The sequence below is a fragment of the Melospiza georgiana genome, chromosome 2 (genome assembly GCF_028018845.1).
Source record: "Melospiza georgiana isolate bMelGeo1 chromosome 2, bMelGeo1.pri, whole genome shotgun sequence".
In the NCBI taxonomy this organism is placed as follows: domain Eukaryota; kingdom Metazoa; phylum Chordata; class Aves; order Passeriformes; family Passerellidae; genus Melospiza; species Melospiza georgiana.
In genome coordinates this window covers 3,880,867-3,908,085 of record NC_080431.1, presented here as the reverse complement: position 1 = coordinate 3,908,085, position 27,219 = coordinate 3,880,867, and the positions used below count along the sequence as shown (strand labels likewise).

Genomic DNA, 27,219 nt, shown 5'->3' with positions numbered 1-27,219 from the left:
TTAGCTGGTAGCAGCAGATAAAAGCTCTCATTTGCAGTGAGCAGGCGAATTTGTTATTGCCCCAGTCAATAGCTATTGACCTGGTACACCACTTCTGCTTATTACAACCAAATCCTTTTTCTTTTTTGTTCAATAGTCAATGACACTGTAATGGAAGGCACTGCTTACAAACTGATGCAATATCTATCAGCAAGAGCTAGAAGTTAATGACTAATGGTTACACAGAGGAAAGCATGTGCTAAGAACAGCAGTACACATCTATTAATCAAATGTGCTACATCTGATATGCCTTTATAGCTTAGTGGAACTGCACTGCACATCAGATAATAGTTTCTGCTGTTATTAATCTAGGTCTCAGCACAAAACACCTTTTATTCCTGCTATCAGTAAATAAATAATTTGGCTAGACAAAGTTTTGTCTGACTTTTAGAGCACACCTTTCAGTAATAAGAAATTTGGATTCTGCAGTCCTAGACTTAGTACTTTGGCAAGGCAACGGCTCTCCTCCAAGCTGAAATCATATTATTCTCTAAACACCCCAGATGGGGCAATATAAATGCAAGGCAACACTCTAAAGACAAAAAGGGAAGAGCAGAGTGCATTTGTCCATGGCTCAGCCTGCTTCAGGCTCCTGCCTTGTGGCAGAGCAGTGCTGCACAACCCTGTCCTTTACAATTTCTCTAACTTGAACTTTCTGTGCCTGGGGGTGAACTTTGCTTGTAATTCATGTAGCCTATTTTAATTTCATAATTATGGCTGCACAATTGTTTTTTTTTTTTTTTTTTTTTTTAATCCTGCCTGACACCAAAGTAAATTCTTTCAAAGTCCCACTACTTATTTTATATCTGAGAGATGTGTATTTTTAGACAACAGTGTGACTGTAAGAGTAACAACCCATATTTTTATACTACCTTCAAACAAATATTACAAAACATTAATGAAGTTTGTTGACTCTTTGGTGAAAGCAGAACTGCTACTGATAACTTTTTGGCTTACAGTTCTCTACAATCCTTCCTGCAGAACACCTAATACTCTAATATTGGAGCACTGATTTATCTGTTTTTTCTCTTTTCTGAATGCCACCTTGATTTCTCCCTAGACTGATGATGAGACATTACAGAAAGAAAACTGACAAATATAAAGACTAAACAATCATGCCATTGCCAAGGACATTACTATACTGTACTCCCTAGGGACCATTTAATTGGATTGGACAATGCTCCTAAACCACATTATTTTGCCTTTTTCAAACGAGACACACCCTACAAGATCCACCATGTGGATCACAACCAGACCTGTGATACTCATTCATAAACCACCCCTGCTGGTGAAGACTGGGGGAATTTAATTGCTGATATGCTCAGTGTGAAGCAAAAGCTAAATTCACTTAAGTTCCTACACTTTTACATCTCTTGACAAGACCTCCAGTGCTGCTCAGCCAGCATTTACTTGTGTTCCTGTTTGTTGTCACAGAGCTGTCACTGACAGGAGAGCACACTAAGCTCTGTCTTTCCTGTAATGCAATGGGCTTTGTTAGTCTACTAACCAAACATACCTAAAACCCAATAAATTTGTCCTTGCAATACTGTGTGAGGAAAGAAAAAGATCATCTTAATTTAGAACCACAGAGAGACAGATCTGAACATGGTCAAGTCATTCCAAGCACCTACTGAAATTCCATTCCAACAACACGAGTTCAGGAGCTAAACTTTCCTTTTTGTTCTTAATTTTACAAATAAACATTTTCATGTTGCAATGAGGTAAAAACAAGAAATATTCACAACATATTTGTTGTGTTTACTGTGATGATAAGAAGACAGTGCATTATACACACAACACTTCCCTTTAAAAGAAAAATGTAAGTTCTGCAAATTAGCAAACAACATGGCTTGGTTGAGACAAGGATTGATTTTGAAAAGAATATACCATGAGCTTTTTTATTCACTACTGAAAAAAGCTGTCATTGAGGAAATTAAATGCATGTTAATTAGACTTCTTACTAGTTAAATGATAACGAGTTTTCAGCCTTTCAGAAAAGTCCGTAAGACCACTAAACCTGCTGGATTTCAGATCTCTCTTGGCAGCTGCAACAATTATAAGGAGTAAAGCATTTCAAAGATTATTCTGGATTTTTAGTCAATCTTTGCAGTATACAACAAGCTACAGAGTTTATTTCTCCAGAATAGGAAATTCATCTCTTCTGGTACCAAAATCAGTAAATCTCAATCAAATAAATAATAAGCATAATAAATAATGAGCACTTCTGTAGAAATACGATATTTTACAAGATGACTTGACTTCACTGTCAGCTCAGTTACATTTGTGGTTTTCTCCACTTGCCCATAAGCAAACTCTCCATTCTATTTTATAAGAACCTGTAGAGACTTCTCTTGAATGAAGGTAATTGTTATTAAAAAATAATAATGAAACATTTTAAATTGCAAACAGACAGGCTATGCACTTCCTATTATGGTCCCAAACTTTGCAGTATTGATTGTCAATGACTTGGAAGATTTCTGAGAACTGTAACCCATACTGAATGAGGAAATAATGTTAATTTCAATACTAAATGAAACAGAATGGGAAAGGCAGCATAAAACAATTAAGGGGAGGTGTTAGTGACTTACTTTTTGTAACAACTCCTTCGAGGCGAATGATATTTGGGTGATCAAACTGTCCCATAATACTCGCCTCCCTCAGGAAATCTCTCCTCTGCCTGTCCATATAGCCACCCTTCAGAGTTTTTATGGCAACAGGGATCTCTCTTTTTCCTGGTGTCTTCAGACGTCCACTGCAAACTTCCCCAAACTCCCCTGAAACAGATCAAATATCTGTTAGCAACTCACAGTGCCTGTGCAGAAGAATATTCAAGGAACTCACACATCCCACAGAAGTGGACAGAGAAATAACTGGTAGAATATTCAGATTTATGAGTGTCATCACATCCCAGAAAATCAAAATATTCAGCAGCACTTCATAAGAAATAGTGAACATTGGTATCAACAGGTTTGGGATATATAACTGAGGAAGGAATGCAATGACACTTGGATTTTTATTTCACTGATGACAAAATATCTATTGATAGAAATATTTATCCCTAGGGGCGAAGTGCGCTAAGACCTCTATGTTAAGAAAAGTCCTGAGACTATCAGAACACTTGACTATCCTTCAGCTACAGAAAACTTCTAAAAAGTACTTTATGCTGTTATGACCTAGAAAAGCACATGCATGTGGTTTATTTAAATGGAATTCCACACCTACTTGAAATTAATTATTTCCCTGTTCAGACAGCCAAAGGCCAACAGTCCCAGCAAAACTGGAGTTGTGCAGTGAGAGGAATCTCAAAACTTGCTTCCTCTGCTGTTTCCCTGTCTGTGTAAGGCCTGTGAAGGATGTGTCACCCTGAATTCTCCTTACACATTTAACAATTCAGTTTGTATGGAATCACAACTTTCCTTTGATCTTGAAGTCACACAGAAGTCATTTAGAGCCCCTACCAAACATACTTTGTCACTGCAGGTCAGTTTTCAATGGGTCATGATTCAGTAAATGAAACACAGAAATATTTCAAAGCATTTCTCAGTACAGCTTGCTTTCACAGCAAATCTAAATTTTTTACCCCATTCATTTCGGAATCAGAACTGCTAAAAACCAAAAAGCAAGTAATGAACAGATAATATATTTAACTGGGGATTTAACACTCCATTGAGTGCTGTCTGTATTATTTTTCCCTAAACTTTAAGGATAGAAGTAAACAAAATAAAGGAGATCTATTCTGTAACAGTGCATCTTCAGATATGAAGCAAATCTAGAAGAGAGGTACATTAAAGGCACAACCTTCACCTCAGAAAATTATAACTCCCTGATGTTACAGGATTAGAATGGATATTATCACAAGACTTTTATTTTATTAGGTTCTTTGGCTTCCACTAAAACAAAGCAAAGTTTTATTATCTTTAGATCCAGGAAGAGTGAGATTAAAATAACAATTTCATAGCTTGTCTTTCATGTCAATGACAGAGGCATCATCAAGTGCAGGAGTACAATTAACACATGCTGAACATAACCTCTGAATAAATTAGCAGCCTCCTAAACAGCTAAAAAAAAATCAAGTGGTCCCAGGCCTTCTTTGTACAGTTCCTCTCACCAATTTATTTCTACTTAATAAAAAAATAAATTAAAGATGTGTGCAAATATAAGATTTGTGAAAATATAGGTCATTGGGGTGATGCTCTGGGAATCTTTTGACAAAAGGGAAGGTTGTGTGAGGATTTTCCCATATAATTTTGTCCCTTTCACCTTTAGAAGGCTCTCCTTAAAGGTTTTCTTGCCTGACTACTTGCACTGAAAAAGCAGTAGATAATTTGGACTTGTAAAGTGCTCCCATATCAGGAAGTGATGAAACCTGAATGTTTTTCAGGAGACATGGTCTATCAATCTTCTGTTCTGTGACATGTTCAGCAGGACCAGAACACTTCTCTAAAGCCATGACCTTATTGCATCTTGCTGGTTTTTCAAACTTAAATGTCTAAAATGAGAATTATTTTCCAATTTCTTTCTCTTGGTGAAGCAAAAATTACTAGCACCTTAATATCCAGTGAAAAGCAAAAATACTAGAGCCTTAATATCCAGATTTTTAAAGAAATTCTGTGGCCAATAAATCTGCAGAATTGCAAAATCTCATTTTAAGACTAATTTGGAAAGCATAGGTTATAGAATAAACCATTTTGCTACTACAAGATTATACAAGAATATTACAGCTTCAGAATTTCATAAATAATGACATTCATCCCTCAGGGACTGTAAAAGGCTGTTACCAAGTGCTTTAAAATGAATTAAACTGAAGGAGGCAGCTGAACAACTTGCAGTTCCAAGCTTTATTATCTGTACAACATCCAAAGCAGGGGGAAGAACCCCTGTTTCTTTCACTTTTTTTGGATGCATGATTTGGAAAGTTAGAAAGATATTTCCCTCCTCTTGGATATTGGGATTGATAAACTGGTGAACATAAAGACTACCAGCAGTTTTTTTTGTTACATGATGTCAAACTTGAGATCACCAGCTACAGAACAGACAGAAACCTAAGGTGTATAATAACTTGTGCTTTAGACTAGATGGAGATCAATGGTAAAATTTAAAGCATTGAATTATTTACACCGAGACTTTGACAAGATTTCATCCCACAGTAGCTTTTCTACACTTCTGTTCAGATAAAGAATTTTCAATGTTTTTAAAGTCAAAAGGGGAATGGGTTCAACCAAAGGGGTTTTTTCACATCTAAGAATCTCATTCTCAGTGCTCAAGTTTGAAGATAAACAGGATAAATGTTGACCCTGCAGCAGCTGATGTTCATGACTGCATGTGTAATAAGTTCAAGCTAAGAGCCAGATGTCAGTGAAGTCAACATTTTACCTTGCTCCAGGGAAAAGGCTGATCACAACTAGAGAAAAAGATAGAGTCCACTGCCTGTTCAGTTTTAATAAAATGTAAATAATCTCTGGTTTAATAACAGAAACCTCACCCACCTTCCTGAATATTATACAAAAAGGAGCTAATTGAGCAGTCTAGAAATTTAATCTGTGCAAACCACACATCCCTTTCTGCATTCAGCAGGGCATATGTGATACTGAAAGTGAAACAGGAGTATTCAGTCACTTAAAATTCTGATGTGCAGCCTGGTATTACTGCATGGGATCAGAACAAATGTCTCACAGCACAGACAGAGGCTGCTGATAGAACTGAAAGGTCACAGCACCAAATACAGCTCGACTCAGTTCCCCATTTCAGTCTTTACGCTTGTGGGAGAACTTGCAGGAGATTTAGATCATGCAAAGAATATTATATGCTCTGGGAAAAACTGAAGAGTTGGTCTCTTCCTTGAGTTTCAACATTTTAACAAAGAATATAGGAGGATAATTGTAAATTTTAAGACAGATTTGATAAAGTAACTCTGGGAATTCATTCCTTGAAGAGAGGCTGAACCTTAAACCAAACAGCAAGAAGAGATGGAGCAGAAAAATGTGTACGGGTGAGATATAATTGCCAAATACTTTAAAGTATAACTTGGGTACAGAGTTAGGTTGGAGTTAAGCTGAGAAAAGAAACTAACTAAAAATAATTGCCTTGAATGTCACAGCCATCAGAACTGCAAGTAGTAAATTATCAAGAACTTTTGGACATGACTTTTTCCACTGCAAAAACAAACTGGAAACTGCTTTCAGGAGAAGAACAGTTTTAAAAATGTCATGACCAGAAATGCTGTTTTTTTTTGTTTTTTCAAGTATTTGTGATTTTACTTTGGCAGTTTCAGATTGAAGTATTTTGGTTCTTGAAAGAAAATAATTTTTGTTTACAAATTTTAAGTTACAGAAATTAAAAATGAGAATTAATGTCCAAAATAAATATATGGAAAAATAATAAATGTCAAAACAGAACAAATTTAGAAGTGAATCTATTAACTGACTTGTTAAAAAAGATGTTGATTTTTGGTTTCACTTAGGTGAAAACTGTAAACATCTTTTAATAGTAATTCTCTTGTGATAAGAAATCCATGTTTTATCCAATTGAAATGTGTAGTACAGAATTAGAGAGAATGCACAGAGATCTTTAGGACTGCTGAGAATTATACTGATATGTTATGTCCCTGAGCAGTTACTGAAGAACTGTGTGGGAATTTGTACTCTCCCTGCCTCAGCCATGGTGCTTAAACTGTATCTTGTATGCACGGAAATGGGTTTAAATTTCATTGCAACCTGTTTGCAAGTCCTGTTAGGTGAATATTGTTGAAGTTGACAAATTACCTATGTAATTTTATAAAATAAAAATCACAAAAATAAAACCCATAAAAGTAAAATATGTCAAAGCACACAGTTCCATGCATACAAGAAAGCAGAGAAGCTGAGAGAAGAGTTTTCATAAATGAATTAAACTGAGATTAAGGACACAATTTTAATCTGAACTAAAACAATTAATCCTTGTCTGTTGTATTCGACTGAAACCAGCAGTTACACAGATGTGGAATGTGGCTCAATCTGCTTTATAATCTAAGACATCAATATCTATAGTGTGTCTGAAGCAAGGGAAGAAATAGAAGAAAGCAAACTGAATGTTCCCTGCAGAGCTCAGCCCTCTGGGGGCTCTCCCATGCTCATAATTCCAGAGGTGCACAGCTCCAGCTGCAGATGATCAGGTAAACTGGGGCACTCCAGCACTATGGACAGCAATGTGAAACACAATTTTCTCTTTTACTTTCTCTCTCCTGTCTGCTACCACAACTGGTTTTATTTCTCTAGGATTATTCCACAACATTTTCTAGTGCATAAAACACTTAGCAACACTGGGGATATTTCCATGGTTATCAGTGCAGTAACATATCATTGAATGAGGGGTTTAAACTGTAAAATACCCTTCCTTTCTAGAGTGACTAAGATATATGAAACAATATATAAAAAAAAAGGATTACAGGGCATCATTTTTCATACTGTCTACATCTTATCAACAGATCTTCCTCTTCTCCCTCTCTGCCAGTGATCCTCCTCCAGACAGAAAAGCCTATCCAAAGCCAGCCTCTCCTTTTCCTCCCTCATACTCCTCCAGTTTTCTATTTGAGAAAAAGTTTTTCTCAGTGTTCTCTATTCAGAACTTATATCCCCATAGAAAGAGATTCTGATCTAATTTCACCCTCAGTGACTGAGAATCCATGACAATAACTACGGCACATGCTGAGTGACACAGTGTTTTGAATACATCTGAAACAAAACAAAAAAGCCCCAACAAACCAGGCAAAAAATCAATCCTACACAAAAGCTGATAATGAATCGATTTCCTAAAACTTATGAAAAGCAGTCTTGCCATGCCTAGAGATGTTTTTACAGTAGGGATAGTTTTACCTGCCCCAATGACTCTTTCAATACGAATTCTTGAAGGATCAATCTCCTTGGCAAACTCATGGACAGCAAGAGAAGGATCTTCGTAAGTGTCTGGATCTATGTATGTTTTGAGTCCTGGGAAATGTACTGCAAGAAACAGAGAACAAGAGGAATCAGGAACTCCTTGACATTCATGCATTGCAACAATAGTTTTCTTTACTTTTTTTTGACTAGATAATTGAAAGGACTGAAAATAATATCTTCCAGGTTTAAAATTTCAGAAGCCAACAGAAGAAGCTGGTCACTTGAAAAAGGCTCTGCAGAGACACCAAGTGGGGGCTCAATGATATGGGGAAAAGCACGGCCTCAAAACAACAGTGATTATTGCCAAAGCAATTCGTCTTCCCCTTTGCTGCTCCTTGGGCAATTGAGGCAATCTGTCCTTTGCTTTGAAAACAGTTGTTTCTAGTTTTCCCCTTTCATTTAGGAGTAGATGGCTGAACATCCTGTTTTGCCAAATAGGTCGAATCTTTGAGTTCCCTTTCTCTAAGGATGAGTCCTGGAGGGCTGTGCTGCTTTGTTCTCTTCTGATCAGCTGGAACAGCCAGAGAGCCAGGTGCAAGACGACAACAAAAATATCCAAATCCATTTTCAAGATAATTTCTGTCTGTTTCCTTGGAGATGGCCATGGCAGTAGTGGGTTGGTGCCAGATTGCTTTGGCAGGCTCCAACAAGCTGTCATTTTCTGGCATGGCTGATATCCCTTGTGTTCCTCAGTGTAGCATGTTCAAGAACTTGTGCTGTTTCTTCTGGACTATTTGTGTGGGAATTCTTTTAGGCTGCTGCCATATTGTGATTAAGTTCTGGAAAACTCAAGTTGATGCTAATAATCCATCAATTTATCAGGACAAAGAGAGGCATCTGCAGCTGGGTCCAGAAAATCCTTTTAAAAAGAATGAAGCATTTCTCAGCCTTCTTTCTCCTGTCAGTTAATAGCTGAGCCTAAAACAGTAATTCCTCTTTATTCTTGGTTCTGTGGAGCACATATATGAGTAGAGACTTGCCCCCTCCAGTGTGATGCTGAGATTGCTACAAATGAATGGGAAGGCTCTGAGATGAAGCTTTGTGTCAACATGAAATACAGTCACCATTTACCCTGGCCTGAAAGACACTGAGTGAGGCTTTTTTCAAATTCAGCCACGGTCTCAGAGGCATATATCAAACTCTCCAGGAGGAGGGTTTTTGTCTTACTTTATTTCTGGCCATGCTTGGAAACAAATGACAAAACCATCTTTCTAGGCAGTATACTTTATGGGCAAATGTGCCCTCTTCCTTGACAGCAAGAGACGCTTGGCTCGATATAGTGGTGTCACCTGGAAAAATATTTTACTTCTGGTAACTTCTGTGTTGATCATAGCATTTCCAGAGATGTTATCAAAATGATGAAAGAATAAAATCTGATACCCTTTGCGCAATACCCTTTGAATAAAAAAAAATACATTTAAATTGTTACTCTAACAGGAAACAGTGAAGCAACTAATTTAAAGTAGGTAGCTAAACTAAGCTACATAAACTAAGCTATAGAAACTAATTATTGCCCATGAGAGATCACCAGGATTTTATCTCACTGTACTGATCAGTGAGCAGGAACATGAGGGAAGACAACCCATTCCACTTCTTATTTCTTGGCTGGCTGGAAGTGTGGATCCCTAAATCCAAAGAGAACTAGAAACAAATAAGTCATACAGTCACCAGGAGAGGAATTTTGAGGCAGAAATCCAATGTCCAGAACAACTGAGAATTTAAAGAAATAAACCTGAAAATCTGCTAAATATTATAAGCTGAATACCAAAAATCCCTTCAACAATAGATTTAAGTGAAATTGCAAACAAAAATGAAGACCATTGATGATGCAGACAAGAAGGAACTACTCAAATAACCTGATTAAAACATCAAGGGCAAAATGTGTTCAGGAAACAGAGGGCTTTCTTCATTTAAAACATGATATAGACATAATATAGTGTTGAACTACTTACAGTGTCCATTTTGCAAATGAGCCCTTCTTTTCTCCTCAGATTTCATTTTGGCCTTTATGTACCACTGGCATCTTTCAAGAAAAACAAGTGAGGTTTTATATAAAATACTTGCCATGAATAAAACAGATGTACACTGAGTTTTATCTGCAATTTTATGAAAGCTAAGTTCTTTGCCTTTGGAAATATATTTACTTATGAATCTAAAGAGGGAAATATGCATGATGAAATACAAATAGATTATAAACAAAGAAAAACAAATCATGGTTGAATGATTAGCATGACAATGACTATCTGAGTTTAAGTTTGATGTAATACTTTTTTTTATGTTTGACTCCTCCAGGGAATTCTGATACTTCAATAAATTATTACTTTCCTGGGTTCCTGTTTGCATACATAGACCTGTAGTAATTAAACCTTATCCCACTAACTTTCATATACAGTGGGTAAAATACTCTCTCATTTTCTTCATACAGAATTATAATGACTTCCCCATGTTTCATGAGAAAAGAAAATATTTTTTCACATCAGGACCCCTTTTTTCTCTTTTGCTGAGTGGCTCTGTGTAGTTTGAGCTGCTGAACACTGCCTACCTGCAGGTCTGATAATGCTGATTTAGGAGGTCATAGGCAGGACCAACTGTTTCAGTCAAGAAAAAACAAAGTATTTGCTCTTGGTCCTACAGCTCTTTGTCACTCACTGAGCAGCCTAAAAATTACTGTTTAGAGGGAAATCTTTTGGTTTAAGGGACAGCAAAGGGTTGTTGAGGCTCTGATGCCTGTGGAGCACAGCAGTGCCTGTGGATGTGTGTGAACATTAACAGCATTATAAAATTAAACAAAAATAATTACAGTCAGTAAATCTATTTTAAGAGTGAAGATCTTGGAGGAACAGGTGAACACGCCCACCTCATTTCAACGGTTTGTTTAAACTGCTAAAACACAGTAGGAACAGTCACAAGTTCATTCACTGCTACACAGGTGATGAGGAGGAAATCAAGGGCAGAAACTCCTGAGGCTGATGTGCCCTTGTGGGGGAATGCAAACCAGTGGATTCTCAGACCCTGTGGAAACCTTGAGATTGAACACCAGTTGCTGGGACTCCCTAAGGATGCCAGTGCCATTTTTAGGACCTGAACAAGTGGTCTGTAGGGTGCCACCTGTCCAGAGCCCTAAACACAAGTTCTTACACTCCAAGTGCTTGCCCAAGGGGACAGGCAAAGAAACAAGACTTCAAATTCACCCAATCCTCCTAAAATTCCATGGCCCCAAAGTCTGACTACAGAAGCCAGTGACTAATCACCAGTGCAGGAGTCTCCTCATTCTCTGCTCATGCTGGCTGCAGAGCAATGGGAGATCAGGCTGAATTAGATTGAGCTTTAACATCCCATGTCCTGAAACTGAGCCAGGACCCCAGTCCTGTGTGTTGAAGCCTCTGTTGCTTCCATATTCCTATCTGCAATTGACAGCCCTGCTTCCTGCTTGCTCCTGGTGGATAATGACCCAGCAGAGTGCAGAGGCAGGTGCTCATTTCACCCAGCCTCTCCACTCTGAATAGGCTCATCAGCAGCCCTGAGACTCGACAGCTCATCAAATTGGTAATTCTAAACAGTGAAGCAGAGCACATCTGTAGGGTACCAGTGCCATTTTTCATGCTGAAATTTGCCTCCAGTCCTAGAGTAAATTGAGTATTTATTCAAAATCTCCTTGCTCTGTCTTCTGTGGAACATGCTCTTATCACTGCATTTAAGCAGCACAGCAAAATGAATTCCTATCTTACATAATTGAAATGGTCCCATTGAGTAAGGCAGTAGAAAGCTAAGAGAATCTCTGATATTCTTAACATTAGAAAACAGGAGGAAGAAACAGAAAGAAAACAATTTCCATAATTTTTTTTTCATTCCCAAGTTTAGTGATTTTTTTCCTAAAGGAAGTGTTTGAGCTGTTTCAGGATTTCACATATGGATTCCACACAATCATTTTCTCTGGAAATTTGTCTCTGTCTAAATAATTCCTCTTTCTTCTGAAACATCCTACTCTTTGTCACCTTCTGTAGTAATTGCAGGAATATTTACTCAGCCTCTAAGATTATCTAAGGCCACAATATGTTCCAAGGTTAACTGCTCTCATTACCTTCACCAGAATGCTAGATTTAACTGGTTTTATTATTTAGCATAGAGAACATTAAGTCACATAATGGCAGCTACTGCAGTGCCATGTTTAGGGTATTGCAAAAAAATCTCTGGCCCGCACTGATAGAACTTCACTTTGTGTTCAAATTAGAGGTAATGCTATACCAACAAAACAGATGTGTAATTACAAATCTAAAAGTGCAGCACCCTCTGTTGATATCTGAGCAGGGCACTCCCTAAAGTTTTGCAATTGATAGTTACGAGATTTTGTAAAATACACTGTGAGGATTTTTTCCTTCTTTTTCTCCTTCTTTTTATTTTTCTCTTTTCCATGTAATGTCAGAGCCTTGAGGGCACAGCAGGTATACTGCATTTTTAAATGATCACTCTGAAGGCAAGAGGTCCAGAAACTTATTTCTAAATACCCATACTACTTCTTGATTTCACATAATTTCTTATCTTCCCAAACTGTGTCTTTATGAAAAACCACACTTACAAAAGAACTGTAGGACCAGGGCTGAACAAAGAGGATATTCCACCTTGTCTAACCCTAATTGTAGCTCTGAAAATGTGGTTTAATGACTTGAATATTATTCTTAAATTCTTAATTTTAGATGGGACTATATGAGAACAATGTTTTCATTACCTGCCAGTGATGAGGAAGAACAAGGTGAGGATGACCAGCAGAGTGAATCCACCCACAGCAGCCGTGGCAATTACAAGAATCTGTCCCTGCTCTGCAGCCATATCAGAAGCTGAAAGAGAAGCACAGAGAAAAGGGGTTGATGCTCCATCCATCATCCAGGGATTTTGGAGAATGGCTGAAATAATTTCAATGGTCAAATGTTGCAATTTTTTTTTAATGTTTTCTTCAGTGTTCAGCAAGGGCATCAGATGCAAATGTGTCTGTGAAATAAGAAACCATAATCCATATCCCAACTAGGATGGGGGAGAAGATATTTGCAGGTTTCTGAAAGGAGGATTTGTCATTATCAGACACTTGCAATTTACTAAAGTTTGAACATGACAGGATTTTGGACACAAAATTGTATTTTCTTCCTTAGCTTATCTCAATCCTGCACCTAATTCAGAAGTTGTCTCCATCCCCCTGTCCCAGTGAAGTCAGCAGCAGTGCTGGGTATGTGAAGATACTAAATTGGGTTCAGGAGAAAGGAAAAGCAAAACCTCCACACCACACCTAATTTGTAGCTTCACACATTCTTTAGCATGTCTGCTGTTCAGTTTCATTGTCACAAAATACATATAGTTTATCATAACATGCTTTGGTGATTAGCAACACTGTAGCTGACAAAAAAATAAATGCTTATGCCTCTTGTTTTTCTCTTTGCTTTTTTGTAGGATGTTTAGGAGCTAAAAAGATCACCTGAAATGATCCACTCACTTCCTAATTTTGTTAATTTATAGTGTGTAATATTAAATTTTTACATGGAGTATTTACCTACTTATAGTCCAGGTGGTCCTCACTGTCCAAATACGACATGAGCAGAAAAAGAATTAGGCTCCTTTTTTCTGTCTCCTGTCTTGTGACTCCAAAGTTTTATTTGTTAAACTCTGTTCCACTTGAACATTTACACCACATGACATTTACCCAATTCTTACTATTTCCATGGGAAATAAAACATTGTATTGAAAGAAGAATAAATAATTCACTTCAATGGCTTCTGAAAACAGGAGTAAATACAGAAAAGGGAATAATTTTTACATCAGGGAAGCAACTTTGATTTGCTAAACTTGCAAACAATTCAATAAGTGAAATTTTCAGCTTTCTTTAGGCATCAGGTGATTAAAGCTTAGGGAAATCACCCAGGCTGCTGTCTAGAAAGCTCAGCAGGTGATATTGTGTCAATTTGTAGCTGATGCAGCTCAATGCAATGAACACATTGCTATCCAAATCCTCATAAAACACTGTTTCCTAGAAAAGCGTTTGGCTTCTAACAAGATTTGTGTGTGGCTTAAAAACTCATGGTGTAAACTGGCTTTGTAAGAGCAATTTTCAGCAAAACGAATTTTTAGGTTTCTGCCATTAGCTTTCTGTCCAAATAATTTGATGGAAGCATGCACAGGCAGTAAATTACAAGGGATTCAGTGGCCAGAAAAGTTAAATATACACATCTTCCAAGAAATGATGGAGCAAATATTGACTGAACAGTTAAATGATATCTAGTGATGTTATGGCAGTGGATTCCAGCTCTGTGTTACCTTCCACTCAGGCTCAGGTTTAGTTGGAGAAATGCAACATAACAAATATCATACCACACAAGTAACAATGCCAATGCTGAATACAATTTTCAGACTAGTGAGGGTTGTGCTAAATCTGGCAAAGATTATTAAAGTCAGGCAAGGTTTGAAGTTGTGCATGGAGAAGGTTTCAGAGAAATCTTTCCTGCCCATCTCTGAAGTGGACAAACTGCAGCTCTCCTTTTGTTTTTAATAGGAAGAAGATGTGTGCAAAAATAGTGAATTTGGCAGGAGGAAAGCAAAACGCGAGCACAAAATTAACAGCAAAATTTGTCAAAAGACAAATTAACTGTGATTTTTATCAACAGACGTTCATTGCCAAAGCAACAACCCAGGAACCTTCCTGGTGCAAATGTAGGGGCTGATGCCATGGCCCAAAGAAGCAGCAGCATCTTTGTACCGTAAGTACCAAGATGAAGATGTGTCCTGGATCATTTCTGGATGGAGCTGCTCTTTTTTTGTGTTCCAGCTAAAACAGAATCCAATCCACCATTTAATAACATACATTTTTCTATGAGGAACCAAAGTCACATTAATGAAGGGGAGAAATTCAGACTGATTTATGTTCTTTCTGCCTGTAAACAATACAGATTTCTAGCTGAGACTGTACCTACTTGAAAAGTGATAATTCTGTTTCTCTTGTTTGTATTTTACAGAGTTGAAGACATGAGGATTTTTTTTTCATGTAGTTAAATCACTACAAGGAGTTTTCAAGCCTGAAACTTCCAGGTGACCTTAATTTACCTGTCAGATAAAAACGTCAAATGACAGACAAGAATAATTGGAAAATGTGAATTTATTAAAAACTGACAGAGAGGCTGGTAAGGCAAAATGATGTAAATATTTGTACACAGACTTATCACATAGAGGTAAAAGGTTCCACAAAAAACTATTTAGGCATTGAGAAGACAGTAATCAGAGACTCTCAATACCTAGAATTTTTACAGCATTTTACCATTCTAAATTAAATTCTATGTGTCTCTCAACTCTCTGCTCTTTTCTCATTTCTCCAGCTTTGTCTTATGGTGAAGTTGTAAATACTAAGAGCATTATTTGTTTCTGTTGTGCACGCTCTTGAATATTTTTTGTCACTTCCTGGTTTTCCTTTCTTATTTTTTTCTGTGTATATTTGTCTATGACCCTGTGTTTCTCCTCAGAACTTCTGGATTATACAAGACAGAAAAACAGAAAAACAAAAAAAGAAATGAGTCCCTGCAACCTCATTTCATATCTTTGTGTGTACATAGAGTGCTGCATCTAATCACAGAAGTACACAGCATTTTTTTCCAGAATCTCATGTTGGACAATATGGCCAGCATTCCTATAGCTAAAATCAATATTTTGTTGTCTCTGCACTGTCCAGGGCACCTGAACTTTATCATAAACCATGAGCAGAGCTCAGGGAGCTTAACACCCCTCTAACTGGGCTGACGGCTTAGTCTGGTTCTATTTTGTCCACCTGTCTCCTAAGTGAGTTCACTTGGAAAGAAAACACTTAAAAATGAGTAGTTAAGACAAGAAAAAGGGAGAATATATGACTTATGCAAGATGTTTCAGTAGTTTACTGCAATGTTTGGGTGGCATAACTCTTCAAGCACATTTTACCTGCTACTGATGCGATTAGTCCAAGTGATTTTAAATCTACAGCATGGATTATATATGCACCCAGTAGCTTAGATCCAGATAAACTCCTCACTGCCATTGCTCTCCATGCTTAACTCATGCTATATGCCTGAAATGATGCTTGAAGTTTCTAATTGCATTGTTTCAGCTTCCTTGCTCAACACCATGCCCAGAAATCCCCTCTGCATCCAGCCTGGTGTCAGTTCTGCCCCTACAATCCACTTTTTACATCCATGCCCTGTCTCACCTTCTCTCTACCTTCTTCATCCAAATGTAAGGAGGAGGAGCAGCTTCCCTCCCCTCTGGGCTGAAGGGAAATACCCTGAGGCTTCCTCTTTTCCTCACTGGGCACACTGGAAGAAATTGTGCACATGTTTTAGTCCCAGTGCAAGAGGCTGAAAACCAGAGAGAATCTTTTCAGCTCTGCTCTTTCTTTGAGCACATTTCTCCAGAACATTTTACAAGTTGGTGTATTTGGTATGAAAGAGCTGGAAGCCCCAGTGACAGCTCACTTCTGTCTCTCAGCTACATCCCTTGGCCACTTCAATTTGACATCAATCAGGCATCAGACCCTCCAGCAGACTGGAAGATAAAAAAGTGACAGCAAGACAGCCAGACTGATAACAGTGAGCAGCTGTAAGACAGATAAGTGTGGACAGCGAGTGCTGGAGCTCTAACAGACAGGAACAGGCTGTCAGGGGGATTTACAGGGCACTGTAAACAACAGTGCTTAAGAACAACAGGTAAGAAAAACACAAAGTCTCATTAGGGCAACCTTTACATTTTCACAAGTGCAAATGTATTCCCTGTGCAGTTCCTGTGATACAGTGAGCTGATGGGCTCCAGTCAAAGGGGAAATGAGAAGGCAAAGGTGAACTTAAAAGGGACTGTCACTAGCATAAGAATGTAAAACTTTTTGGTGCCTATCCACTTGAAATACTTCTTCAGAGTGTTTCCCCCTAATATCCTTCCTGGCCAGTGGATACATGGAAAGCCTGTGCAGCCAGTTTGAGATCTGAATGAGGATGTTGCTCTTGTTTAGGAAATGCAGAGGAGAAGTGAAGTCTGGGTTTTCTGGAGACATGCAGTGGTGCAATCAGATTTGATTCCCAAAATCAAATGTGAAGAAAAAATGGCTAAAAGTATTAAACACACCAAGGAAATAATTAAAGACTAATTGAGACATTCTTTGGTATCCAGAGCTGACTAATACTGAACCAACAGTAGGATTCGGCAGAGGTGGGGAGACATCTAACAAGAAGTTTCTAAATATGAGATGTGTGTCATCTGATTTGTTTTTGTTTCAATAAGAAATTCAATTTACTATTGTCAAAACATTAAAAATCATAAAAAAACCATGAAAACTCAATTTTGCATTGGTAATACTACAGATTTTTCTAAAAATCCTTAGGATAGCTTCTCTGTCATGGCATGAATCAGGACATGTGCTTAAACCTGCACTGGAATCAATGATTCAGGACCCTTTTCTTGGGCTTTGGAGTTCTGGAAAGAATGGAGTCACATCAAGTGGCAAACCCAAAATAGCTTGATTTGAGGATGAAAAGTTAGAGATAGATTTTTTGGATGTAGGAAGAGGGAGAAGAATGTGAAAATTCAGCAGAATTTTCTGGCAATACACAAAAACCACCACCTGAGACTATGGTAAAGAAATTAAAGTTATTGATCCATCAAGACTGCAGTTTCAGCCAATTACTTTTTCACAGTCTTCAACTTTATAAAACACCTAATCAGGTATTCCATTAGCATTTCTGAAATGTATTGTTAATAATTTAAAGCATACAAAGTCTGCATTGCTTTTGGATTAAATATCATAATTCACATTTCACATTCACAAATTCACATTTATTACTCTGTCCAGCCCAAGCACAAGTACACAGTGCATAAATGTGCATGAATGCTACTTTGTCCCTTAGGTCCCTTTCAGAACAAGCCAACCATTCCACCTGCAGATTATTTTTTCCTAATGATGAGAAGGCCAAGAAGGAAAATACCTTGATTTTAGATAAAGCCCTGCTTAGGCATGGAAACTGCCTAAAAGCTGTAAATTGTCCAATATTTTAAAAATTCCTCTGTGCAAAAGGACCTCTGAGGTAATGTAAATAAAAAACTTCTCTAGAAAAAAAATAAAAATAATCATTAATTAAAAAAAAGAACCCAACAAAACCAATCAACCAAAAAAGATATTCCAAAACCAGCTGGTTAGAAGAGAGGAGAAAAAAAAAACAGAGTGGTTACAGTCAGAGATTAAAGCATCTCTGCCCTAGGAAAAATGTTTTTCTTAATTGTCAGAACACATTTCATTCTCTGTTAGGAAGGAGCAGAGTGTTTCTGTGGTGATTCAGATAGCTGGTAATTCTGACAGATAAAAGCAGGAGCTACAAGTGAGGTTTGTGCTCCCATTTAAAGCCCCAGCAGTGGCAGCTGTGTGTGTGCTGCAGTGCATGAAAACCCGCCAGCTTTGCCACCAGTGCTTTGCCTGTAAGGTGCTGAAACAGAGACTGAATAAAATGGCAACAAGAAACAAAGTCACAAGTGGTGGCTGCTGTGCTTTGGAAAGGTTTCACATTTCCCAGGTGCAGTTCTGGGGTTTCAAAAGGGGAGAAATGCCTGTTAGCATCCATTCATCCATTCCTGCTTCCTTGAGGAGAATTTTTCTGACTATCCTAGGTAGCTCCATTTCCTATCAAAAAGAAAACACAAATTTTACTCTTATGGATGCTCCACTTATTTTTCTTTGCAGCAGGGAGAAGAGTTCACAGCAGAGCTCCCCAGGCTGTGGCTGCCTCAGTCTGTGGTACAGTAAGTGAGGGTGCTTCCCAAAAAGCACATCAGCATTGATAACTAACTTCTTCCACTACTGCTGCAGATTTGCTCTTCTCTCCCTCATGCACCACCTTCAGCAATCCCACCAAAATGTTTTAGTGTTGCTGGTGATGATGTAGCTATTTTACCCTTTATAACTTTATAACTGAAGTGACCCAGGTAGTGTTTCACCCAGGACGCTGTCCTGCCAAAGGACAATGTGTTTTAGGACATTGACATACACATGTCACAGCTAATGAATCATTAATTTTCTATAATTAGGCTATCAAAGAAAAAACTTAATTTTTGATTTCTTGCTATAGCACCATCTATTAACAAATTCTGTCAACATTCAAGCAGGGTAAATGGAATAACTTTGGATGTTTACCTGCATCTGCTCTGGGAATTAATTCTTCTTTACTGTAATATGTTCATTTGGCAGGGAGCTGAAGGATGCTACAATTTAAGGTTGATTAAAGAGGATTTTTATCAAATGCAGGACATATAATATTTTTTGTTATTTTCATGAGACTGCTGGTTGATAAATTCTCTTTTCATAACACAGACTTTTAAATCACTCTATTCTTCCCAGCCTTCTCATGAAAATGCTACTTTTGAGTTAATTCAAATATAATTCAAAGTCCACAAAAAGTAATTGCTAAAGTGGAATTATCACCAAGTGACTTGTTTCTAGTGAGGAGGGTTGGAAAGAGTTGCAATAGACTGCCTTGGCCTAATATTATTTGCTTTCTTTCAAAAAAATTGAGAAAAATGTATATTAAAAAAATGAGAAAATTTTCAGCTGAGCTGCCCACTGCCAGAACAGTAAATGATGAAGAGAGATTCCTACACAGCTGGAGCAGAACTGGTTTGTAAGACAGACACAGGCCAGCAAGGGCAAATTAATATTTATGGGTAGTGACAGAACCAAGCAGCCCAAATCTCAACACAACTCTCCCAAATCTCTCTGTGTAAATGCTACTCAGTATCTTGAAATACTGACAAAACCATGGCTGTATTCTATTTATTCAGCTATGTGAAACCATGCACTAGTTTAGGCAGCAAGAGCTTAGACACAAAAGTAAAAGAAACCAGAATTATTGAGAGATAAACTGCGTTAGGTCTGTTCATGGCATCATAAACAGATTTATTTTTCCAGTCTATTTCAGTACCAGGTTCAGCTTTGATGTTATACTCAAAAAGGATGTTAAAATTAAGCTTACCAGGCAGCCAGCTGCATCAGTGCACTGAGAAGGAGAGACGGGGCCAGGATGGAGCAAGGGGAATGTCACTCCCAGGAGATTCCCTCAATACCAATGAGGGAAATGTCACTGGAGCCACAGTTTTCCTGATTTAGATGGGCAAGTGACATTTTCACAATGCGAATCCTCACAGAGGTTTAAATACTATTTTCTTTTTACATGAATTAAGCCCTGTATTTATTGCACCAGAAGATGCAGACAAGATCTACCGAAATTCTTGAAAGCACCCAAGTGCTCAACTCCTATTCAAACCAATTGGCTTAAGTACCCAGCAAATTTTAAAAAGTCCAATTAGGCATTAAGCACTTGGAAATCTATCCCTGATTGATTTTTGAAATAGAAGTTAAGAAGCAATAAAAATGGAACACAAATCCCTGGGTGCTCTTAGAAGCACTTATATAGTTCTGAGTCTGTACATTAGCTTAAACAACTTGAATTCTAAAACACTAATGAAAAACATGGTATACATAATTGGCTAATTAAAGTAATTTAATTAATGAGTGTTTTAATGTTTTAATCTACTACACTAATTTCCTTTCAAATACATGTAAATACCTTTTTCTATGTTTCTTTGAACATGAAGGGCAACACATGACAAATATAAAATTGTTCAGAGCATGAACATCACACATGAAGCCTTTTTGCATATTTTGTAGGAACAGGAAGGTTTCTTGCTTCTTAGTGCCAAATTTAGTAGGTTTACTGGTTGGTGGAAATGCATATACAAGTTTCCAGGTTTTTTTGTGGAGTCTGGGAGCACTGACAACTGCAGGGTGAAGAGTCCCTCACTGGGACTTAGGGAAAGCCTGGATAAGGGTATTTCTAGATGTCAAGAGGCAAGACTTCTGCAAGGAAAGAAAGGCTCAGAGAATCCTAGAGCATCTTAGCTTGGAAGTGACCCACAAAGAAATTTTATGGAAGAGAACATTCCTTCAGCTGCAGCATTGGGCTAACATTTCTATGTGTTGTTGTAAATCCAGAACTGTGAGTCTGAGGCTTCTTTTTTATCACATAGCACTGGTCATTTTGTGATAAACAAATGGTATGGGTTCAGCCATTCAAACTCCCCATATCTCATTGGTTTAGAATTAGATGCTACTTCTGTTTTATTTATTTTTTTTTCCCTTCAGTGAAACTTACTTTCATCTCCAGTTTCAAATTCAAACTTCTGGCTATAGCCGCTGTATCCTGCTGCCGTCCTGACTCTGATATGAAATATGTACTTGGTGGCTGGCTTGAGACCTGTGATGATAACACTTGGAGCCTTGGACCTTGTGGAGGAATAGCTGAGCTGCTCATGCTCCTGAGGGACAAAAGAGGGAAGAAATGATATCAAGTTCAGTTGAACAATCTTTGCAAAAATGGTATAACAGAATTGAAGCTCCATAGTCTTCTCATGAATGCAAAATGTGTTTATAAAAGGAGGTGCAGGTATGGATTTCTGTACTTTGGTTCTGTGCTATAGTCAGAATGTATGATATGGCCTTGACTTTTAGATTTCAGGATTTTTTGTCTTTAACCCTGCATACAGACATGTTTTTGTGACTTGGGTTAGCAACCAACCCAACCATAGTCAAACCAGCATGAATTACTACAAGACTACATTCACAGAAGAATGGCAACTAGAATGGAAGCTCATTATTTTTGCACAATGGACAAACTAGGAGGTCAGGAAACACTACCAAGCTGCAAAATAAAGATGTGGGAGTATTCAAATACCCGCTACTCACTTCTACCCGCAGGTAGTGCCAAAATGCCGGCGCTATCCGTGGGTAGACCTGTGGGTAAAAGAAAATAGGAATTAACTTTTTCTTTAAAGCCTGTCAACTTTGAGCACGGTTCAACTGCTTCACTGCTGCTGAGCTCAATGTCTCTTTCCAGGTAGCTGTAATGTAGTCATACATGAAATTCACTTTGAAACACTATAAGGAGAAATACTCTGTGCCAACTCCCCTGTTAATCTCCTGGAAGTTGTTCCCAGGCAGCTGCTGGGAGTTCCTGAGTCTCACGGAGATCCCTGAGAATTATGGGCTCTGGGAATTACCGCTGCAGACCAGCTGCTCCAGTGTGGAGACCAGAAACATCAATTTCTGTGCTTTAACTGAGTGCTGCTTTGCTAGACAGGTCTTGGATGATGCTTTTACATGAGAGGATGACTTGGAAGAAGAACATTTATTCCCTGTCATTAGTTACTTGATAAACCAGTAATCTGTTATATTTTATGTGCTGCCTTAAGGCTAGGTTTGCTCCCTTGGAGCAGGATTTGTCTCCAAACTGAGCAGGAATGTCCTTGGCATGTGCTTAACAGTCCAACTGTGACACCCACAGGGCACCATATTATTATACCATGCAGTGATATTAGAGCAGTGTAAGTTATTCAAAGGGGGCTTCCAGCCTGTTCAGAAGGAAATCTAGTTCACAGAAGAGATATAACCAGAAGAGGATTAGGTTTCAGTCAGATTCTGTTGGACTTTGAACCTCTTCTCAGCAATATGCATGCACTTTTTATATAAAAACAACAGTATTTATAAAACACTCTGAGTTAACTTCAGCCATGCATAACAAATCACATTAGCACAGGGCAGCAGGTGGATCACTATCCCCCAGTAGGAATACAGGGAGATTGAGAAAACCAGATTAAAAAACAAACACACAGAAGCAGCCTCATGATTCTGTTAAGGGAAGGAGCAGGAGGAAGGCAACAATGATCAATATTAAAAATAACTGCATTTAACTTACACTTCAAACAGTGGAAATAATTTGAGAAAATACAGTAAGAGGAAGTATTGATTTTTTTCTACAGTCTGTTACCAAAATTTGAAGCTGTGAGGAGCATGCATTTAAATTGAAATAGTAGGATAAAATGTACATGTAAAGTTATGGGTGGAGACTATAATTAATATACCATCTAATTACTACTTTAAATATAAGACTTCTCCCAATTACTTGAAATGTTGTAACTTCACTTTGAACAGATACAGTGGATTTTAGACATGCTTTAATGAATTTCAGAAAATACTTATTTTTTTCTGACAGAAAGCCTACTTGTTTGAGTGATAAGGGTTGTTTTGTTTTTTTTTTTCTGATTAAGTTTACATGACTTCCTGTTAAGGAAGGATCTGGGAAAGATTCACTGCACATTACGTAAACAGTAAAGGTTTGTTTTATACAGGTATTAGCATGATTCAGTCATGGCCCATAGAGGAGCAGTGACTTTACACTTTGGAATGCTCTGGAAATTTGTATTTAGATTCTGTAAGCTAAGGAAGAGACCAGCACCTAAGGGATTTCACTGGAACTATTACTATTGCAAGCTGTTTCTTTTCCCTAGACTACCTTACTGCTTCAAAGCAAGTCCTACCATTTAAAAATGTACTGCTTCTTTTGACCTGCTAGAGAGATTGCAGAAAAAACTGATGGAATTGTAAAAAGCAATAGGGTCTTTAAGAGTAGGGTGAAAACTGAATTTAAAAAAAAATAAATCAGTAGAGATTCCCCAAGATCCAATGACAAGATTTACTCCCTGAAGCCTGCGGAAAAAAGCCAGCAGCAGCAAAAACTGGGAATGACTTTTGGAAAAGAATCTGAGAAAGACTCTTTCTTTTCCAAATAGTTTCTTTCCCAAATTGTTTCCAACATGATTTTTGGAAAAAAAACCAATCAATTATATGTTATTACAGGCTAAGTGCTGCTTGTGTAAAACATTCATTTGGGATACATGGCCTGCATAGCCAGGGGTGTGGACAGGGAGGCAGCAAATATAATTCATTATTTGTAGTTGGTCAAAGACAATGAGTGTGACAAGGGCTGTGATGGTGACATTTAATCAACAAAATGGGTCCTTCAACCTCCTGAGGGGCATCCATCACTGCCTGTCCCTTCTGGAAGGTATTCTGGCCACCTCCAGGGGTTGTCTGGCTTGTTGGTTCCTCACCACCTGCCTGGGTTTGCAGGAAGCCCTGAATGCTCCCTTCTTCATGCCCTCCCCTGTCCTTTCCTTCTGCAGCCTCTCATGCCATCCATCCCACAGACTGAAAAATGATGTCTGGGAGTACCCAACCTTAAAAGTAATGGTGCTGTCATGTGGGGAAGGGGGCAAGATTTGTTACTGCATGTGAAATAGTGGAAAGGGAACCTATCACCTTGGCTTGAGAACCAGCTTGAGGAAAAATTTGCTCAAACTCAAGACAAAATGATTCATAGCTGGAAAATTCCCAGGGCTGGAATGTTTTGCACAAAGAATTCAGCCTTTTAGGACTGGATTCATACAGAGAATTCTCCAAAGAGTGAATGCTTTGCCATTATTCCATTCTCTTGACAACTGATTTGCAGCCTACCTGGAAAGCCAGAGCTTTCCACAGAGGTGCATGGAGGTGGCTCTCAAGGCTGGCCACTCCTTCTGCCATGATCTTTCCCAGGAAGGCTGAAGATGGACTCAGAACAACAAAAAAAATACAATTCTAGTCTGCACAGAAGTATGGGATGCTTTGTATTATTCCTGGTATAGGCCATATGCACTCACTTCTGCAGGGATTCTGTGTTCAAAAAGTCAATTTTAAATGAAAGGATCTAACTGTACTTCTTGGATGTTAGTGCATGCTTTTCCCAGATCCTGCTTTCAGGTTGTGGCAAAATACAGATATATATCAACCCACTTATCATGCACTCTATTTTCCATCTAAAGGAAGCATGATTTTGTGTGCTAGGAGGATCTATCTCTTGTGATAGATTTCTGACCTAGACAGTGACAGGGCCAGAATCAATGGGAAAGGCCACTACATTTATTCTGTACTTGATAACTACAGACTGCAAAATCTGCAAAATAAAGCATGAGTTTAACTGATATGGCTGTACCTCCCACGGCACATAAAAGTAAGATAATATACAGTTGGCTACTATGCATGGTTCAGCATTCACAAAAAGAAAAAGGACACAAGAAATGCTCTCATGCTTTACATCAGTATCAGAGCAGCATTTGTGATCTTAAGGTGGCAAAGGACTCACAAGAATCAGCTCTGAGAACACAGGGGCTGAGGGGTTAAACAGGAGTGCAAGGAGTCTATCTAATATAATATACTCATATAAGTATGAGACACAATCTGATATGAGGAAATTCATAAGACTTCTTCCATAGCCTACTGCAAACTTATCTTGGTGAAAATCTGTAATTAAAACATAAATATAACACAAATGCAAGCCATGCCAATGTTATTACAGAATGTAATGCTAACTCTATGACTACCTATCCAAGTTAAACAGAATTATATTATGAAATTTGAAAATGCTATCTCTGTTTCTAAGGAAATTGTATTTTTCTTATTGTTTGTGTGATTCTTCCTGTAAATGGAGTCTGTTCTGATTATGAGGGACAGTGTTCACAAATCCTTGACAGTTTGCTCTGTGCATGAACAGGAAAACCTTTCAGAATCAAATTCTTTCCTGCAGCCACCTCTGCCCATCTGGATCTGTATCTATCCTAATTTTATACTTGGCTTTATAGATAAGGCATTTTTTTCATATCTAAAGAGACTGACTGGCTGAGTGGAAGGCACAATGGTGCTAATGGTCTAAGACTATACAACCTCATTTAATGGAGTAGCACCATCAGAGGATAAATATTAATGAAAGGCTTTCTGCTTCTGCAGTGCAGCAGAGTAGCAGCCAATATCCAGATGTTCTATTATTGTGATGATTAGCACCAGTTTTCTCATATACTTAAAAGAAAGGGGATTCCTCCAAAAACATTCACAATTTTAAATAAATAGATAACTATGTTAAATAGATAAACTATCACGTCACACCTGTGTGAAAAAATTGCTCTCTAATTTTATCCCCACCTTTGTACAGAGGAAAAGAGCACAGAAATGAAGACTTTGTGGACACGTATAAGAAAAATATTGATAAATGCTAACCAAAATGTGATGACCTTTTAATCACTTTAGATTCCTACAGCAATCAGAGAGTGCACATACTGATGTTATAGGTGAGAAAAAGATTATTTATCTCCAAATCTTTAGTGAAAAAAAAAAATAAAATCAATTGAAATTAAAGCTGAAATACTGAATTTTGCTTGTAGTGCTGAAATAACCTTTAAAAGATTAACTTTCCCAGTAAAGCACTGATAAAATCCTGGCACTTTCAGGCATACAATATTTGTCACCATTAATATTTGAGTGGCTGAAAGAGACATGGTACTAATAAAAATAGTATCAGTATTTAGTTCATCAATTTAAAAAGATAACCAAATATAATTTGCTATGATTTAGTATATATAATGGGAGCTATATACTCTTATTCTAGCTTATTTTATGAATGACAATGGAGGTATTCAGCTCATTGAGTGTCATGAGTAACAAAAGTCTTCTTAGGCAGACCCTAGGGAAAGGGATTTCCACTTTCTGCCAGCTAAAGGAGACTTATTGTACCCACAGCTTACAAGTGTGTGTGTGTGTGTAGAAAGAATCCAGGGAGAGCAACTGAATTTACTATCAGCTGTTTGCAAACACATTTTCTAGTCTATATCTATTGTCCTGCAACATGAAAATTCTGTATTAAGCCACATAATCCTGCCTGGCCTTTTCAGAGCACTGTTATTTAACTGAAAGAAGAACTAATAGAGATTAAATCTATATACCACAGGGACCAGGTCTGGATGCTGTGCACTGAAGCACAATGTCAAAGCTGACTAAGTACCACATTAAAGTAAAGCAGATTTGGAGTTTCATGATTCAGGTGCTATAAATGTTTAAATAAAAGCACCAATAATAAAAAGGAATTTTTTATGAGACCATTTGGTCACATCTTTCCTCTTTCCTAGGTACATCAGTCTGAGGAACACACACAATGTGACCTACAGAGGAAGCATCCTTATTTTAAAGGAATGACCACAATTCTGGAAGACAGAATGTTTACTGATCATAGCTCTAGTCCACTGGGCAATGAGATCTCCAAATTCTTCCTTACTTTTCCCATGGGATCAGCTATGCTGGCACTCCATAGTCACCTGAACTTTAATGCTGTGCCACCCATCAGGATAACACAGTAGTTAATTATTAGGTGTAGTCATTGATTGATTAATCAGTTCAAATAGAATCTATTCAAGACAAATAACATCAAACTGTGGAGTTTGTACTTACTCTCTGTGATGAATAAAAACAGAATCCCCACAGCTCTAATTTATGGAAACTGCCTCTGATTGATAGAGCCTATACTCCTCTCAC

At 37.9% G+C, this 27,219-nt stretch overlaps 1 protein-coding gene across 6 annotated transcripts in view; it reads right to left on the bottom strand.

Annotated features, from left to right (window-relative positions):
- EPHA6 (EPH receptor A6) overlaps window positions 1-27,219 on the bottom strand; it is a 370,217-nt gene that overhangs the window by 84,140 nt on the left and 258,858 nt on the right. For 2 of the 6 annotated variants that reach the window (XM_058018768.1, XM_058018770.1), the window contains exons 7-12: window positions 21,730-21,777; window positions 21,140-21,302; window positions 12,679-12,787; window positions 9,905-9,975; window positions 7,890-8,015; window positions 2,628-2,813 (exon numbers count right to left, since the gene is read on the bottom strand). In XM_058018768.1, the coding sequence (XP_057874751.1) occupies window positions 2,628-2,813; window positions 7,890-8,015; window positions 9,905-9,975; window positions 12,679-12,787; window positions 21,140-21,302; window positions 21,730-21,777 (703 nt within the window). Of the gene's footprint in view, window positions 1-2,627; window positions 2,814-7,889; window positions 8,016-9,904; window positions 9,976-12,678; window positions 12,788-21,139; window positions 21,303-21,729; window positions 21,778-27,219 lie in introns of those variants that run through there. The other 4 variants (XM_058018769.1, XM_058018773.1, XM_058018771.1 and 1 more) reach the window with 3 other exon arrangements.